At 39.0% G+C, this 19535-nt stretch overlaps 1 protein-coding gene across 10 annotated transcripts in view; it reads left to right on the forward strand.

Moving 5' to 3' along the window:
* LYN (LYN proto-oncogene, Src family tyrosine kinase) overlaps window positions 1-19535 on the forward strand; it is a 53696-nt gene that overhangs the window by 19556 nt on the left and 14605 nt on the right. For all 10 annotated transcript variants that reach the window (XM_072998938.2, XM_072998940.2, XM_020812954.3 and 7 more), the window contains exons 5-10: window positions 488-586; window positions 699-802; window positions 3227-3376; window positions 4090-4242; window positions 9790-9972; window positions 12484-12560. In XM_072998938.2, coding sequence (XP_072855039.2) covers window positions 488-586; window positions 699-802; window positions 3227-3376; window positions 4090-4242; window positions 9790-9972; window positions 12484-12560 — 766 coding nt within the window. The remainder of the gene's footprint in view (window positions 1-487; window positions 587-698; window positions 803-3226; window positions 3377-4089; window positions 4243-9789; window positions 9973-12483; window positions 12561-19535) is intronic.

The following is a 19535-nucleotide window of genomic DNA, read 5'->3' on the forward strand; positions in this document are numbered from 1 at the left end:
TATGTAGAAAAGCATCAGGATTCTAACCAGTTTGTCAAATCAGTCCCTATTAAATGTGGTGATGACTTCCTATGGCTATGGTTAGGCAGATTCCTGGAGGATCGCACAACTAATCAATCTGTATATTATCTCAGTATCAGAAGAAATATACCTGTGAACACCAGTTGTTTGGGATCATGGCTGAGAGGTTGCTTTTGCACACATATGCTGCTTCTGTGCTTCCCAGAGTCATCTAGCTGACTACTGCAGGAACAGAGTGGCAAACCAAATGTGGTTTGATCCAGGCTGGTTGTTGTTATGCTTTTATGATCCCAGATTTAGAAATTGATTCTCAGTGTTTACTGATGTATTCATATGTTTTAGTCCCTTGTTACCTGTTGTGCAGGTCTGGAAACATCATACGGTTTCCATAAGCCTTTGTACGTATTACTGAAGATCATCAATGTCAATCTCTTTTACTTAGATTATGTTCTTTTCTTTTCCTTAGGCATGGAGAATGGTGGAGAGCTCGGTCCCTTTTAACCAGGAATGAAGGCTTTATCCCAAGCAATTATGTCGCAAAGGTCAACACGTTAGAAACAGAAGAGTAGGTTTCTTCATCATTTTACATATTTGATCTTCAGTGTTGACTGCTGTTCTTCACATTACAATTTTAAGAAGAAGAAAATTAATGTTTCTTTCCCCACAATACTTTCCAGATGGTTCTTTAAAGACATAACAAGGAAAGATGCAGAAAGACAACTTCTAGCACCAGGAAATGCTCCTGGGGCATTCCTTATCAGAGAGAGTGAAACCTTAAAAGGTAGGCTTTCTGGATTACTTTGGAGCTAAAAGTAAATGAATTCAGCTTTCTGCAAAGTTCACCCTCAGCTTTTTTGGCTATAAAGTTCTCAAAAGGTTTGAGTGAATGGACTTAGAATATGTAGAAATCATGAAATGATTCCAGTTTTAAATGTTTAAAAGTAGATTTTTAACCACAGAACATATGGATTTTCCAAGTGTTTAAGTGTAGCCTGTGTGAGAATATTTAAATATTGGCTTGACAAACTGGAATTCTTGGCTATCCGAAGGAATAAGCAGAATTTTAAAGAGAAACAAGTGTGAAGTATTCTTCTTATTAAACCATTCTCAAATATCACTGAAGGCCAGGACATCAAACCTATGGCTACATTTGATAGAAATATTGTGTGAGAATAACTCCTGTATATAAATATTGATATAGGATTTCTAGAACTGATGAAAATGCTGAGTGAAATCCAATTAGTGTGCTCTGTTGACATAAGGCTTTCATTAGCAAGATGAGAGGGCAATTTTACCCTCTCATCTGCAGTCACCCCTTATGTAGGGAAATTGGAGGAGTGTTCATGCAACAGTGCTCATGCAACAGTGAATGCTACCCATTATATATTACATATGCCTAGATGCTAGATTTGGAGAAAAGCAGAGTAATATTAAAAAAAACCTGTTTTATCTAATGTAATTCAATCTAGTGTTTAACAATTAGTCACACCTGTAAAAGGCAGTAATGAAAAATACAACAGCTTGCATTACAACAATGTCTCGACAGCCATTGCCCATTCCACAATTTAAGAGACATCATTTTTCTTCACTCAGCATTTGTTTGGCATCTGTCTTGCAAGCTGCCTTTATCCTGTTGTTTTCTTCTGGCCCACATTGTTTGCTCTGAATGACAGCAGCTGTCCCAAAGTCTCAGGCAAACAAACCTGAGATACAGGATTTAGACCTGTGGACAATTTCTGTATGTAAAACATATGTTTCCCTGGGCTGGAATTTGGAAGTAATCAGCTATAAGTGTCGTTTTGCCCAGTGTCTGTATCCTCACATGGTCATGGGGCGATGCATAAACATGACAGTCCTATAGATTCACTTTGATGTCTGAGGAAATGAACTTGAATCACAAAAGCTCACATTAAAATATAAGAGTTATAGTGCATACCACAACACTTCTGTCTGTTGGTGGTTGATTTTGTTGTTGCTGTTTGACTGATATGCTTGCACAAACATAACACAGCTACTTCTTCAAAAGCAACATTTAATGAGTTACTTTTCTTTTTTTGTAATGACAGCACAACAAGTTTTATTTTATAATGTAACAAGTTAGTCCATGGGTGCAGCAGATAATGGTGGATTTACCACCTGAAAGATGCAACACGCAGGGGAAAGGGGATGGGAGGAGAGAGAAGAGGTAAAAGCAAGCTCAGATGCCAGTTTTGAACGTAGTAGTAATTTGTGAATATGACCTGGAGGAGTGCCAGCCTATGTAACAACTTATATAACTTATAAGCATTAATACAGTCAACCTGAGTTTGTGGTATTATATTTGTAGTTAGTGCAGCTGAAATCAGTGATGTGATGGGAAAAATAAGTAGCTTCATAAAATGACTATGGTAAGGTACAGGTTCCCTTTGACATTTAGTCCAGTCATGTCCAACTCTAGGGTGTGGTGCTCATCCCCGTCTCCAAGCCATAGAGCCAGCGTTTGTCTGTAGACAGTTTCTGGGGTCAGATGGCCATGGCACTAGACACGGAATGCTGTTACCTTCCCACTGTGGTGGTACCTATTTATCTACTCGCATTTTACATGCTTTCAAACTGCTAGGTTGGCAAGGAGCTGGGAGAAGCGACGGGAGCTCACTCCATCGCATGGATTAGATCTTACAACTGCAGGTCTTCTGACCTTGCAGCACAGAGGCTTCTGTGGTTTAACCCACAGTGCCCCCACGTCCATGACTGTGGTATAGAAGTTTAAAACAGTGGTCCCCAACCTTGGGCCTCCAGATGTTCTTGGACCTCAACTCCCAGAAATCCTGGCCAGCAGAGGTGGTGGTGAAGGCTTCTGGGAGTTGTAGTCCAAGAACATCTGGAGGCCCAAGGTTGAGGATCACTGGTCTAAAAGGTAGTGTGGTAACATCAGAGATAGGAAAAATACAGGAGACACCTATGGAACTCAAAGTCTTTTCCTTTGTTTTCAAACACTAAGCTGTCCAAATAACATCTCTGGTTATGCGTTGTGTTTTCTTTAAAATGTTCATTTCTCCACAACAAAGCAGAATGCACACTATGTCTTCTAGTAGGCTGCTCTTTCTAGTATAATATTTGTTTTAGTATTTTGCTAGCCAGAAAACATTAGTAAAAATGCTAACACTGTACCTGTATGTATCTTGTTCGTATAACAAGAAATTCAGTCTTTTTTTTTATTCCATAGGTAGCTATTCTCTGTCCATCAAGGATCATGATGCACAGCATGGTGATGTTGTAAAGCACTACAAAATCAGAAGTCTAGACAATGGAGGGTATTACATATCTCCAAGAATTACGTTTCCCTCTATCAGTGACATGATCAAACATTATCAAAGTAAGCCAACAGTTTTAATGGATTATATATCAAATTGCTGTCTGTTATTGAAAGGAAAAACACCCCTCTGTTTCAAATGACTTAAATATATTTCTGACTCACTGTGCTGTTTGTGTAAATGTGAACATTCATGAAGGTTCAGTATAATTACTCAGTGGGTGGTAACTGGAAGTAAATGAGGTCCAATTACAGGGCTTGCATTAATCTGAAACAAAGCTAAGTGTAAGAAAAACTATCAACTTTGTTGTAAATGAGATTTCTTTGCTTATAAAGGATAAGCTTTATTTACAGACCTCTGTGGACTTACTGGTAAGCCAAAAAAGTTATGAACATTGTAATTGTTTGTGGTAGTGTTATCAGCATATTTCTGTGGGAAAGAAAAATCACTGCTGACATTTAAGGAAATGCAACTTAGTTCATGCATAGTAGCTTTCAGTATAGATGTTTGAAGTTTCAACATTAGAAGTTAGGTGGAAAACGCGAGTGCAGGAGAATCTGTGGCCTGAGATCCATTGCTTCAAAGCAACATAGAAGAATAAGTGCCATATACAATATCCTGGAATTGTCTTGCAATCTTCCCAGTTTGGAGCTTTCAGAATTTATTGTAAAGATAATTTTAGAGAAGACAGCTGAAATTTGGATAAAACATGTGGTGGGCACATGTTCATTGATGTGCTAAAGGCACAAATGTTGGATATTTGTCTCTCAAACAGAGCAACCAGATGGCTTGTGCAGAAAACTGGAAAAAGCATGCATCAGTCCCAAACCACAGAAACCATGGGATAAAGATGCCTGGGAGATCCCAAGGGACTCAATAAAATTAGTGAAAAAGCTTGGAGCGGGTCAGTTTGGAGAAGTCTGGATGGGTAAGATTTTCATTTAATATGCTCATGCATAAGATGTCCATAAAACTAGACATACTAGCTTTCTTGCTGTGTCAGTCCTTCACTTTTGGTGATGCAGTAAAGGAAAATGACAAGATTGGTGCATTTTTAAAATGGCATGCTTTTCCCCCAAAGCTGGGCCTCATCTAAACCCTAGCTAGATCGATACCCTGGCTGTACATGGGGACATACATATAAATATATATTGCTCAGTTTATGCCCTTGAGATGCTGATTCCATCTCAAAAGAAATACTTTGGATATCAAAGACCAGATCTAGAAATTAGTTTATTTTCTTATTGGCCATGGGCCAGAGCAATCAGTAATGCCTTGCATTTTTGGGCTGCTACAGTGCAGACTGTAAAGATACTATATGGCTAAAATAAAGCAACATGAATGATTAGAAATGATGCATAAAATGTATATGCTGAGATCCTAGTTGTTGAATATAGTGTGAGGCTTTGGAGAGAACGGCCAGAATTCTACCAGATGTTTATGGACATGAAAAAAGATTTGTGAAAGTTGCTGTGGATGATTGATGAATTGTTGTCTGCATGCTGGATGTGGGCCCAATTCCCCTTCCAGCATATGTCGAGCACTTTATCAAGCAGCTGCAGCAATTTCGGTGATTCCTTATAGACATACACAAATATACAAATTTAGGTTCAGAAATCTTGAAAAATTACCGTATTTTTCCATGTATAAGCCCCCTCAACGTATAACTTTGTCCCTTGCTGGAGGCGGAGGAGCAGTCAATGGGCAGCCATGAGGGGTGGCCCAGCATGGCTGCTCCTCCACCTCCGTCTCCTGCTGCCTCCAACACCCAATCGCCTCCTCCAGTGTGACTGCAGGGGCTCACCTCCAGCTCATGTCCCCTGCCCAAAAGGAGCCTGCGAGTGGTGCTGGAGGAGGCAATCCAGCGGCGGAGGGAGCAGCAGCAGGAGGCAGAGATGGAGGTAAAGGAGCAGCTGCACTCAGCCACCTCCTGCCGCCGCCGCTGCCCGATCGCCTTCTCCAGCACCACTTGTGGGCTCCCTTCTGGCAGAGGACAAGGCGGGGACATGAGCTGGAGGTGAGCCCTGGCATGTTGCACTGGAGGAGGCGATTGGACGACAGCGGCAGCAGTCAATGGGAAGCTGCAAGAGGTGGCCAAGCACACCTGCTCCTTTGCCTCCGCCTCCTTCTGTGTATAAAATGACCCTTAATTTTTTCTCTAATGATTTTAGGAAAAAGTGTTGTTTTATACATGGAAAAATACGGTATCAATAGCTGAATGATTCTATGGAAGCTGAAATTGTGTTGATTAGTGTAAGAAAAAATTGGAACTTTCACTCCATTCCTGTATTATAAATAAAGAATCTCTACTGAGAGTCCCTCAGGATCTTGGTGCTGGATTTTCTTACACTGAACAACAAAATTCAGCCAATAAATTATTTTTTGTTAGGCACTCTATAGATTCTACTTTGCAAAACAGAATGGAACAATATAGAGCAACAGTGAAAAAAGGAACTGTGGTTAAGAGTATTTAGGCAACCAAACATTGAAAGTATAATTTGGAGAGATTGTGTTGAGAATAGCTCACATTAACTATGGCTTGCAAGCACATCTGCACTGACAAACCATTATTATAGCTTTTACTCTACTGCCAGAGTAGAGTGAACTACAGTGAGTAGTATGATCATTGAAAAAACAGAAATTGAAAGCAGAAAAGCAGGTTTCATCTGTGGTTTGCTAAGTATGTCTGAAATGTTATAGTGGTTCTAGATGTGATTATGACAATTGGAATTTGGCTATGCAATGCAGTGAAAACAGTACACCTCTCTATCACAACTCCTGATAGAGCCACTCTACCTCTAATATCTGATCAGCCTTGCACGGCTGCTGGGTGACTCCAGAAGAAGGGAAAGGAAAACCATTTCTGATTACAGTGGTGCCTCGCTTAACGAGTGCACCGTATAGCGATGTTTCCGTATAGCGATCCCTTTTTCGGGATCGCTATACGGAAACATACCCGATCTTCGCAAATGGGGAAAACCCACATTGTGAAGATCGGGTATTGCGGTGGCCATTTTGGAGCCGCCGAACAGCTGATCGGCGGTTCCAAAATGGCCGCCGGAAGCCCGGGAATGGCTGCCGGCAGCCGTTTTCGCGCCCTGCCCTCGCTTAGCGAAGGCGCGAAAATGGCTGCCGGCACCTGGAATCCTCGCTGAACAGGTAAGTAACGAAGGTATTGGAACGCATTAAACGAAGTTTAGCGATGATTCCGTATAGCGAGGGTTAATCCGGAACGGATTAACCTCGCTATACGGGGCACCACTGTACTCTATACTCTATACCGAGTAGACGTTGTCTAGAGGGGCAGGGTAAAAATCGAATAAATAAATAAATAAATAAATTCCTAGGAAGCCCTAAAATGGGTCACCATAAGTTGGAGTCATCTTGATGGCTTCTTCTTCTTCTTCTTCTTCTTCTTCTTCTTCTTCTTCTTCTTCTTCTTCTTCTTCTTCTTCTTCTTCTTCTTCTTCTTCTTTTTCTTTTTCTTTTTCTTTTTCTTTTTCTTTTTCTTTTTCTTTTTCTTTTTCTTTTTCTTTTTCTTTTTCTTTTTCTTTTTCTTTTTCTTTTTCTTCTTCTTCTTCTTCTTCTTCTTCTTCTTCTTCTTCTTCTTCTTCTTCTTCTTCTTCATAATAATAATAATAATAATAATAATAATAATAATAATAATAATAATAATAATAATAATAATAATAATAATGCAGAATAAAATACATTTCTTATGCAGTGTCAACAAGTTATATCCTTAGGGCATTTGCTGTTTAATAAGCCAGTATGGAAACATTTTGTATACTGAGTTAATATACAGAATTTAGTTACAGTTGTATCATTGGCAGAAGAGAGAACTCATTTCAGGAAGTTCCTGCATGTGTGCATACAAAAGTAGAGGGGGCTGTTTCTGGTTCAAGATGTTTCCTCTTGTTTACGTTGAGACTCTGTGACATCTAAATTTGGCTTAACATGGTCTTCTGTGGGTTACTGTTACGTTATGGGTAAAATTACTGCACTGTTAAAGCCACGCTACATGCTTCATCTCCTTCCCACTATATGAAAAGCTTAACTGCGTGGTGGTAGACCTGCATTACAGCCAACATGGAAATGAAAAGCATGTCGTTCTAGTTGTCTTTGTGTTCCTGTATGATCAGTGGTCTCATCACCCCCAAAGGGAAGGGTTTATTTAGCCTTATTTGTTTCAGAATGATTCTACAGAAATGAAAACATAATAAGATGAAAGATAATTTAAAAAGAGAAGGGGCCCTAATGAAGTCACATTGGAAGGTAATTGGAAAATTTATTGTGCTTAAAATTCCTAGAATGATAGTTATTGCATCAGCTGGCTGGACAGCTCAGTGACTTAGGTTTCAGAGGTTGGGAGTTCAATTCCCACTGTACATCTCACAAGAGCTGGGCTGTGTGGTCTTGGATAAGCTATACATTCCCAGGATGTTCTAAGAAGAAGGCAATGGTCAACCATTTCTGAGTACTCTCTACCAAGAAAACCCTGAAGTATGTTGCCATAAATCAGAATTGACTTGATGGCACATGATTATTATTATTATTATTAGTTGTTGTTATTGAGACAAACTAGCAAAGAGTTTTATAGCATTTATATATTTTGGCATGAGACTCCATAGGCAAGAAACCACTCTTTCAACAACCTGTTCTTGAAATGGACAGTGACAAGAATGCTACATATACGTATGTGTGTAAGTTAAGTTGGGGTTGAAAAGGGAAGAATTCATAAGAATCTATGGTCTAAATGCAACAGTCAACTCTAAAAAAATGAGATCCACTGCATCAGCAGGAACAAGAGACGTGACATCTGTGTCTTAAGGACTGCCATTTCCATAATTTGCTGAGAACCCTGAGGCCAAATTATGGGAATGAAAGCCCTCAAACTAGTAAGAGGTAGAGAAGCGCTCTCACCTTCCCTGCTGTTCCCACACCAATTCTCCATTGAGTAAGAAGAAAAGTGCCCTACTGTATTGTGAGAGCACCTATCTTCCCTGAGACCCACAAAGGTGCATGAGATGGTGAGTTCCAATGGCAATTGGCTCCAGGCTTTTGATCCTAAATTCAGCTGGGGGAGGAGCTCTTGTCAAATTCTAAGAGAGGAAGTACTGTATTTAAGATACAAATATCCCATTCCTACTGTTAGTCCAGCACATATGTAAACTGCATTGATTCACTGAGTATGTGGAGGTTAACATTGGATTAGGCCTACCAATGCAGTGCAGTACAATCTAGTCAAAGTGTAAGCCCGTTAACTTCAGTGGGTATAAGATTGCCACAAAAGGTATCCACAGTCAAATATACCATTTCAATTGTCATCTGAAATAAAATGTAATCACCCTACTACCACCTCTGTTGATTTAACTTCAAAGGCAAGAATATTATATGATATTATCTAAAACACAGATATCATAGACCACAGCAGCCTCTACTGTGACATACATACTATTATCACAGTATTAATCTTGCTGTTTTATATATAGACCCGAAGGCTCATTGTTCTTAGCTTTAAATATTGTCTTTCAATGTTGTAAGCCACAGTAGGTCCTTTTTAAGGAGAAAGGCAGGGTAAAATTATGAATGAATGAATGAATGAATGAATGAATGAATGAATGAATGAATGAATGAATGAATGAATGAATGAATGAATGAATGAATGAATGAATGAGACACCAAGATAATTTCCACTTATGTTCCTTTATATTAATGAGTGAGTATGTAGGAAGTCTAATTCAGTATGTTGCAAGAAGATATTTAAAGAGAGATTTAAAATTCCATTATATTTATAAAGTCACAGCTACCCTTCATTTAGCAACCTGATTTATATAAAAATATAAATGTAAATAATAATATGTAAGAGACAGATTTAAGCATCTAGTTGAATTTACTTTCCTAAAGACTTTGATTATTCTCATTTGAAAACCAACAGTGAGACAAAGGTGTGGCTTGTTTGATTAGAAATGATCCCTTATGTTTTATTTTATGAAATCTCATCCCTTTCTTTTCAGTTTTTTCAGAAAATTACAAGGATGTGGGCATGAGAACCATATGCCTATAATAAATTTGATTGCTGTTGACAGTAACCTGAAAGTGTCATTGCCTTAATTGGGGTGACTAACAACCCCCTCCATCCTGCAGCCCTTAACATCTTCCCTAAAAACCTGCTTGGGAAGGGAGGGCAGGAAACTTTCAGTACCATTATGGGCTGCAAGGTGGAAAGGCTAACAAATCTCAGTGCTGTTAGAAGAATAACATTGGATTTGCCTGAGTGGCTTCTGAAAAGGAATTACAATATTTGCATGCCATCCTGTAATATAAAGTTATGGTGGGCATATAGTACAAAGTGTGGAATGTTTTCATACTTAGAGTAGGACTGCTTAATACACAGTGCAATCTCTTACATATCATACTTTGGCCATCAGTTTACCCTTTTGGATTTCAATTATAACAATCCCTTTTTATCTAGGTTACTACAATAACAATACCAAAGTAGCTGTGAAAACTTTGAAGCCTGGCACCATGTCTGTGCAAGCATTCCTGGAAGAAGCCAACCTCATGAAAACACTTCAACATGACAAGTTGGTCAGACTGTATGCTGTAGTCACCAAGGAGGAACCTATTTATATAATAACTGAATACATGTCAAAAGGTGAGTATTATTGAACAGTCCTGTTTTTGAGTAGGTGAATGTGTCCATTACTAGAGTTGATGTAACAGAAGCTGGTGCATATAATTGGTGCCAGGATATATTTAGATTTAATCTAGGCACAAATAAATTCATTTTATTTAACCCATTACAATAGTTAAGAGTATAAGATATAGTTCAAATCAGTACTGTCTATGAAAAACAGCAGATTATTTTGATCCCACTTGTATGGCATTTTAGATTAGTGTGTATTCTAATTGTGCTGCAATTTATATTTCTGAAACAGTAAAAAATCAACCTGGTCTGCAGTATATAATATACTGTTTTTCCTTAGTATTTGACCATAATACCAATATATGACCACAGAAAATGCAGGAGCAAAACACTTGTGGCATGTATTTTCACTATATTTGGGAGACCTGCACCTAAAATGACAAGGTTGCTTTTTGGGGAAGCATAGCTTAACCTTAGCATAAAGACAAAACCGCTGGCTATACAAGCAATTAAGGGCAGCACAATTCATGGCTGTTGTCTGAGAATTAACATCAGTATAGGAGTTTCATCTTGTAGTGTGAGCCTCTGCCCAAAAGCAATGACTCCAAAGCCATACTCTTGGTATGATTGCACTGGCTGTAGTGAGCTTCAGCAACTATTTAATGTGTTGTTATTTGTTATCATTGAGAATCCCTATAACAAACTGCAAAGTATTTCTAATACTTAGGCTTCTAGTATTCTGCATAGTTCCTGGGGAAGAATGGAATAAAATATGCAAATATACGTATCAAAGATATACATATCAATAAATTTAGCTCCTTGAATGTAGATTTCATGCTACTCAGGTTTGTGTTTACTAAGAGAATCAATTCAGATAACACCAAACCATGGATAATTTGGATTTGGAGAAAATATAGCTAATGCTTCGTATTTAAATGACTCAGCTGATTCCTTTATAACCAGTAATGTTTGTATAGCATTTGAAAAGCTGCTCTGTTTAATTAGTTCTTAGTAGTGTCTGCAACCCATTCATGGATTGCTGCCTTGTCATGGCAAAGGGTATTCAGTAATTTAGAGAAGCTATGGGCTATGCCATACAGGGACACCCAAGATATACAGGTCATAGTGGAGAGTTCTGACTAAATGCAATCCACCTGGAGCAGGAACAGGCAAGCCACTCCAGTATCTTTGCCAAGAAAATACCATGAACAGAAACAAAAGGCTAAAAGATATGACGCTGGAAGATGAGCCGCTCAGGCTGGAAGGCATCCAAGATGCTACTGAGGAAGAGCGGAGCACAAGTACAAGTAGCTCCAGAGCTAATGAAGTGGTTGGGCCAAAGCCGAAAGGATGCTCAGCTGCAGACGTGCCTGAAAGTGAAAGGAAAGTCCAATGCTGCAAAGAAAAATACTGCATAGGAACTGGAATGTAAGATCTATGAAACTTGATAAGCTGGATGTGGTCTAAGTGGGCCTTAGAAAGCATGGCTAACAACAAGGACAGTGGAGGTGATGGCATTCCAGTTGAACTATTTAAAATCTTAAAAGATGATGCTGTTAAGGTGCTACACTAAATATGCCAGCAAGTTTGAAAAACTCAGCATTGGCCAGAGAATTGGAAAAGATCAGTCTACATCCCAATCCCAAAGAAGGGCAGTGCCAAAGAATGCTCCAACTACCATACAATTTCACTTATTTCACACGCCAGCAAGGTTATGCTAAAAATCCTATAAGGAAGGCATTAGCAGTATGTGGACAGAGAACTCCCAGAAGTACAAGCTAGATTTTGAAGGGGCAGAGGAACTAGAGACCAAATTGCTAACATGTGCTGGATTATGGAGAAAGCCAGAGAGTTCCAGAAAAACATCTACTTCTGCTTCATTGACTACGCAAAAGCCTTTGACTGTCTGGATGAAAAATTGATGCTTTTGAATTGTGGTGGTGGAAGACTCTTGAGATTCCCCTGGACTGCAAGGAGAAGAAACCTATCTATTTTGAAGGAAATCAACCCTGAGTGCTCACTGGAAGGACAGATCCTGAAGCTGAGGCTCCAATACTTTGGCCATCTGATGAGAAGAAAACTCCCTGGAAAAGACCCTGATGTTGGGAAAGAGTGAAGGCAAAAGGAGAAAGGACGACAAAGGATGAGATGGCTGGACAGTGTCATCAAAGCTACCAACATGAATTTGACTCATCTCTGGGAGACAGTGGAAGACAGGAGGGGCTGGCTCTGGTCCATGTGGTCATGAAGGGTTGGACACAACGTAATGACTGAACAATAACAAACTGTCTCCAAGGTTCACAAATTTAAAAATCCTCTTTAAAATACTAGAATTTTTATGTAAGTGTAAGGTGACATGAGACATAGGAATGTATACTTTATATAAAGTATATGTTCCTAACATAAAATATGTATGTATCGCTGTTTGTATGTCTTTTTCTTTTAAGTATTAGAACACATCTGTGGTTTATTTTTGTTTCTTGCCAATTTGCCTTACACTTTCCCAATCATTTATCGTAGGCAGCTTGCTGGATTTTCTGAAGAGTACAGAGGGTGGAAAATTACTACTTCCAAAGCTCATTGATTTCTCAGCTCAGGTAAATTGTGTATGTGTGTGTGGATGTGTACATTTAGAAAAATGCACATTTAAAATCCTTTCCATGCCTGTTTGCTTTAAAAGGCAATCAGACTGCATACTTTATAAAAACCTGATAGTGCAACAGAGAACTTTACTTTCTCAAGTCTTTGTATGAGGTTGCAGCAGAATGTCTGGGGAAAGCCATGAATCATTCTCTGCAGTCACCACTTTAGGTAAAGGTTTCCCTTGACAATTTGTCCAGTTGCGTCCAACTCTAGGGTGCGGTGTTCCTTGTTTCCAAGCCATAGAGCTGGCATTTGTCCGAAGACAGTTTCCGTGGTCACGTGGCCAGTGCGACTAGACACGGAATGCTGTTACCTTCCCACGAAGGTAGTACCTATTTATCTACTTGCATTTGCATGCTTTCGAACTGCTAGGTTGGCAGGAGCTGGGACAAGCGACAGGAGCTCACTCCGTTGTGTGGATTCGATTTTACGACTGCAGCTCTTCTGACATTGCAATACAGAGGCTTCTGTGGTTTAACCTGCAGTGCCACCACATCCCTCCGTGGTAAATGACATTCAAACTGATGATATGGCATAGATGTGGCATGGCCTTACTTGTGATTCCTTTTTAATAGGTGTCTGATGTTCTAAGGCACATGTGCTTTAAAATGTTTGGCTTGATCATCTGCTTTTGGGAGTTGGATCTTAGTTTTTAAATGGATTTCTCCTGCATGCACATATGGCAATTTTTAAAAAGCTCCCTGAACTGCTGGGCCTTACTGTACATTATACTATACAACTGAAAGCACATTGTAGTCAGTACATTATATGATGCCTTACCAGTTGCGGCTTGGTTGAGCTGCACTAAGTTTTTAAGAGGCCGTTGCAAGTCTTCCATAGGTAGAATAATGCGAAATGTGCCTGAAAAAACTGTATCACTAGCTACCACAGTGCTCAGCATGGCTGGTTGTAACTGAGCTCAGTCTGATGCTTGAAAATATCTACTGAAACTTTAACTATCCTTATCTACAAAGTTAGCTTTATTGTGTAAAGCCCTCTAATTATTAGCTCAGTTGCTGTGACTTTATGGGATAGTCACAAACATTCTAATTGTAGGACGAAACACGATGAGAGAAGCCTTGCGTTCAATAAACCAAGGTAGACCAGGAAATGACTCTATCTCTTATGCAAGTTTAGAAAGGGATTTAGATAATTTACATTCCCCTTTCGCCAAACTGACAAAAGAAGCAAATAAATACCTTAGTAAAAGTATGCAGCACTACTTCAGAGAAAGGGAAGAGCAGGGAAGGAATAAAATAGAGAGCAAGAACACAGCTTTGGTAAGCAGTTCAACCAGCTGTTCCGTAGTCCTTATTTTTGCAAATAACTTCTATTCTCCTTCAAACAAATAGCAGCTGGTCAGACTACAACATACTCCCTTCATTGTTCATCTTGAAAGCAAGCAGATGAACAAAAAAATAAAAATAAAAGGAACAGAGAACAAGAAAGCTCCAGTTAGACTGGAAACAAACAAACAAAAATTCCCTTTAAACTAGTGCTTACCACAGGGCAGAGTCCTACAGAGTAATGCATCCTGTAAGAAATATCCTTTGAACATGACCTTAATTTCCTGTTGGAAATGTTGACCTCATTTTGCCCTAAATTGTCATCAAAGTAACAAAATATTTTCTGGGGAAATGATGATGATGATGATGATGATGATGATGATGATGATGATGATGATGATGATGATGATGATGATGATGATGATGATGATAATAATAATAATAATAATAATAATAATAATAATAATAATAATAATAATAATAATAATAATAATAATAATAATAATAATAATAATAATCTGGGTGCTACTGTATATCAGCAGCTTTTGTATCTAGGCTCATTTCAAATTTTAGGGTTTTGTTCTTCATCTTCCTTATTTATTAAAATGTCTAAATGAACATGGTGGTTCATCATTTTAAAAAACAACAATTTTAAGCAGAAATTGAGAGTTCTGTTTTTGGAATTGTACCCAAACATACAGTAGCTTAAAGCAGCATTTCTCAAATGTCTTTGTGATGATTTAGATATAAATTATTATTTGTGATGATTTAGATATAAATTATTATTATTAATCACACCAGTTTTCCTTATCACAAAACTTGTTAGACTCCATGGCATCATAAGACTCCACATTGTTTTTGTAGTAAAAGGCAATGTAGCTATCCCCATCTCTACGTCTCAAATTAGGGGCACGGTGCTGTGCATGTTTTGTGCTAGGGCAGAAATAATAGTTGGTGAAACATTTTTGTTCTTGTGACATTAGACAATTTCTTGATTTAATAAGACATCTTGATAAGCAAGTTTAAGCCCTTTGAGATTCCTCACCTATAAGTGACAGTGAGATAAAGTACTGTATACTTTTTCTCATCCAGGGCTTTTTAATTTGACAGTCATCAACTATCATCAAAAAGCCATGTACACAAATACATTTTGCTCTATGTCATAGAGTTTCATCTAATTTGCTTTAAAAAAAATCCCCCCCCCCTTCATCTTTCATTCAGGGTTCCACAAAATGCCTTGTTTCTTGCAGGGAAAGGATAATAATGTAGTGGCTCTTATCCTTATATCTGGAAATACAAGAACGGATGTATTTTGTGTGTAAAAGATACAAGGGCAGATCCTCAGAAATATTGGGGGATCTTGAATGGAATGGGCTTATACGGAATTTTAGATGGTATGTTAAATGATTTTGAAAATGGGGAACGTACCAGCTCAATATTAGCCAGCATCATACCACCAGGGATGAGTCATCATTCAGTGGTGGAATTTGTGTGTTCTGTTGTCATTTTCATCATCCTCTGACAGTTACAGGAGAAGCTCTTCTCAAACTCTGCAAGTTACTGGCAGTTGTTGTAGACCAGTGGTTCTTAACCTTTGTTACTCGGATGTTTTTGAACTGCAACTCCCAGAAACCCCAGCCAGCACAGTTGGTGGTGAAGGCTTCTGGGAGTTGCAGTCCAAAACTCCTGAGTAACCCAAGGTTAAGAACCAGTGTTGTAGACAATATTGAGGTAGAGGGACATGTGAGCTGACTCTGGGTATGATCAGATGAACTTTTATCCCGTGGTTTGGTCCACAGAAAACTTCCTGTCCCTTCCCCTTGAAGGGAGTGACAAGGAAGCTTTCCATTTCTTAAGATGGTTAAGTGTACAGGAGGAAAAGAGAGAGGGACTTTTTTGTTTTTGTTTTCTTTCCCTTTAAAGGAAAGTTACCTGAACTGGTTGATCACCCCAAATGACACCCCAAAGTGACCCTGTTTAGCACAATCTATACCAATCCGAGTGGGATAACTGGGCTGGCTAAGCACACCCAAATGGGAGGACTAAAAAAATACTAGGCTATTGACTCTAAAAGAAAAGAAATACAAGAAAATGCACTGCTGTAATTTTAGAAGAATTTTTTAAAAAATACACAAGCATATTAATAGGGCTCTTGTTAGATAAGAAGTAATATATTTCTTTTTGCTATTCAGATGACTATCTGCTTGCTTTCTAGATAGTTTAAATGCTGGCTTACAAGGGGCAGATACTTTAATTGAAATACTGCTACCTCCCCCACTGTTTGTTTGTTTGCTTGCTTGCTTGCTTCTTGTTTGTTTGTTTAGTAGGAGTCTGGTAGTGTAAATAAGTTCTATTTGAATCTCATTTAAGCCATAGCTTATACACAGTAGGATTAGTTGTTGTTGTTTAATTGCTACTATTTAAATTTTCAAAACTATTACAAATTATATATGCTGGTCCAAATCCTGTTGGTAGAAATTTACACTAATGGAAGCTGATGGCATGATCAGCTGGTGTTGTTTTAATTTAATTTAAATTAATTAAAAGCTTCTATCTCCTCAATTTAGCTTCTATCTCTTTCAACCCATGGCTCCTTAGGGCCCCCCTTTTCCCCCCAGGGAAGCCTTTGGGGGCCTTGGGACAAGAGGGAAGAGTATTTAATTGCCAAACATTGCAACTGGCAGTCCCAATCCCACTTATGGTGATCCAGCAGTGATGGTTGCTGATTAAATGCTCCCCTCTCATCCTGATGCCCCCAAAGGATTTCCCAGGGCAAAAGGAAGTCCTAAGGAGCCTCAGAAACAGGGGAATATGGACCTTCAAAGTAATTTAAATGAAATTTTAATAGCTCATGACATCATCAGCTTCTATCAGTGTAAATTTCTACCAATATTTTTTGCCCACTGTATACAATAATTCTGTTGAAGAAATGTGCACATATAGAAAGCTAAATGTATTTGCAACTGTAGTTCTCATGGAAGTGAATGGTCAAAGAGACAAACTGCTTTTTATTTAATAAATGCTTTAGTTAATAAATGCCAATGGAATTGGGTTGATAAAACATGAAAGTTCCTGAGTATGTTCCATTCTTCCTGACTGTGTGCTCATATACTAGAGCTTTAGTTTTGCAAAGGTCCTTCTCTGTAGAAGGCTGCTGTGCTTTTGTACTCACCAGATACTTTAGAAAATCCCTATGATCTAGCTGCATTTGCTGCAGCAGAGTGGTGCTAGTTTATGTGTGAATTAACAAAACAGTAGCACCTCTTGTGGCGGCTTTGGGGGCAGGGTTGAAGTCTACTTATATGTGCAAATAGCACTGTTTACTCAGATGAATCAGGTTTTCCAAAGGTCAGGAATGAATAGAGTGGAAGGAAATACTGTGTAGTATGTTCACCTACACTGAAGTTAGAAAATGCTAATATAGACCTGCTCTCCCCCCCATCTAAATTGCAGCTTGTCTGTTTTAATCTTTTGTTGTTGTTGTTGTTGTCGTTGTTGTTGTCACACTTCCTGAACTTTTAAAATTGTAAATGAAATAACACATTTCTTTCTATTTAAATATTGCATATCATAAGGTTGCCAAGTCAGCAACATTTCATTCATTGACATTTCAAGGCTGAAACCAGAAACCAAGATAAACCCTTGTACTGTCACACAATTGAATTCTTATGACACGGCAGGAGTTGAAAAAGACAAGAGTGGGTGGCACATCTTCTAGTCCACATTACTGTGGAAATGGCCACAACATGCCCCCTTCCCATGCCTTACTCCAAATGATATGGTATACCTAAGTCCCTGGGGTCCCCAGCCCTCTCCTCAGTGTTCTCCTCTTACTCCTAACTTTTCAGGGCACTGATGTTCCATAATCACAAGGTATATACAAACACATTTGCACTCAGTCATTGAGCCACCAGCAGGGGATCAGTGAAGATATGTGCCCAAGCTACAAAGTCACTTCACACACAAAAAGGAAATGTTATTTTCTACTAGCACTGTTTGCTCTGAGATTTGTTTACCGCCTGTCTCCTAAAACAGGACAATCTTGGCATGGATCTTTAAAATACGTACCATGGATGGGAGAGAAGCAGAGCATCCTTGCTTCCTTACCTAGCCCATCTAAGAAGATCCATGTACTGAGGAAACCAAAGATGCATCCATAAATAGACATATTTCATAACACATAGTTTCTGGTGGTATGCATATCTAGAGTGTACAGCCATTTGCATGGGAAACATGCAAACATCCCATGAAAGCCAGATGATATGAACAGACAATAGTAGTGCTTAGATATGTATCTGAAGTGTGTGTATACTGTGTTTTATGCTATGATGAACACATAAGTTTAAAGGCCTGCCCATTCTTTCTCTGTCGGGGGGGGGGGGGACCCAGTGTGTTGTCTGTGATCCTTCCTGTAGTTATAGAGGTACTTCTATGCTTGCAGGGGTAGGTGGCCTCACTGCTTGGATGTGTTTTCTACATGCTATATATATATATAGCATGTAGAAAACACATCCAAGCATATATATGACAGCCTGTTCTTTTTAGAGTAAGGCCTGTGGCCAATTGATTTCTGAGCCTTTTCTAGGCCTTTCCTTTTTCCTTTTTAAGGTTTATGGAGAGATATAGGGGCTTAGCTTTTGTGCAACATTTCTCTTTGCAAGAAGCATGTTCCGCACTTGTGGCAGTGTGATGGGAAATGCCACCAGTATTTTTCCATTGCTTCAACCTCAAAAAGAGGAACAAGGAAAGTGTGTAGTTTCTTTTTTATAGATGCTGGTCTGCATATCAAAAAGCAGACGGGTACCTGAGCAACATTTTAAAGAGTGTGCACCTATGTATGGTATTTATTTATAGCAAAACTACCGTTTTGTAAGTTAGTAAAACTCAGCTATGTGGCGCTTTAGTCCCTCTGATTGTTTTTAATAAGAATATCACTGATGTACATAAAGGGTAGGGTTAATTTCATTACTAGCCATGCTTGTTTAGTCTGTCAATCCCTGCTCAAGCCTGAAATAAAACTGATCTGAAATCTTTTTGTTCTTGTGTCTCTAACAAATACCAGTCAGCAACTTTCCAAATGAAATCCCGCTCCTGGTATTTTCGCATTAGGGATCTTTCTGTTTATAAGCCAAGTTCACTGTATTCACATGTTTCTTAATTGGGACAACTGTGTGATCAGAGCTGTCTTGATTTCTTTGCAGCCACCCTTCTACAAGCAGCAATCTTACATTTCACAGTACTCTCCTTTCTCAGTCCCTCCTTGATGCTGGCAGAGGGGCAAACCACACAAAATTTCAGCTGTACAGTTAGGTGATAAAAGGTATCCTTGTAGCGACACAGTTCCTTCGAACCTGCTGTGTCTATGTGATCAACTTGCAAATTGAGCCTGTTGTTTGGGGTCAGTCACAAGCTGATTTGCAGCTTTGGGAGCTGAGGAAACCTTGTGAGAGAAGAAATGAAAGTCCATTTGCTCTTATAAGGAAGCTCTGCTTCTCATTGTGAAACTGGTGTCTTGGATTGTTTGGGCCATGGAGGATGGTGGGGGAAAGGAATTAGGCAGAGCTGAGTCAGCTGCGGGCCTGTGGAGAAGAAATAGTAAAGTCTTTGGCCCTTTTTTGTTTGAATGTAGCCTCCACAGAGAAG

This window comes from Pogona vitticeps, chromosome 4 (assembly GCF_051106095.1).
Source record: "Pogona vitticeps strain Pit_001003342236 chromosome 4, PviZW2.1, whole genome shotgun sequence".
Taxonomy (NCBI): Eukaryota; Metazoa; Chordata; class Lepidosauria; order Squamata; family Agamidae; genus Pogona; species Pogona vitticeps.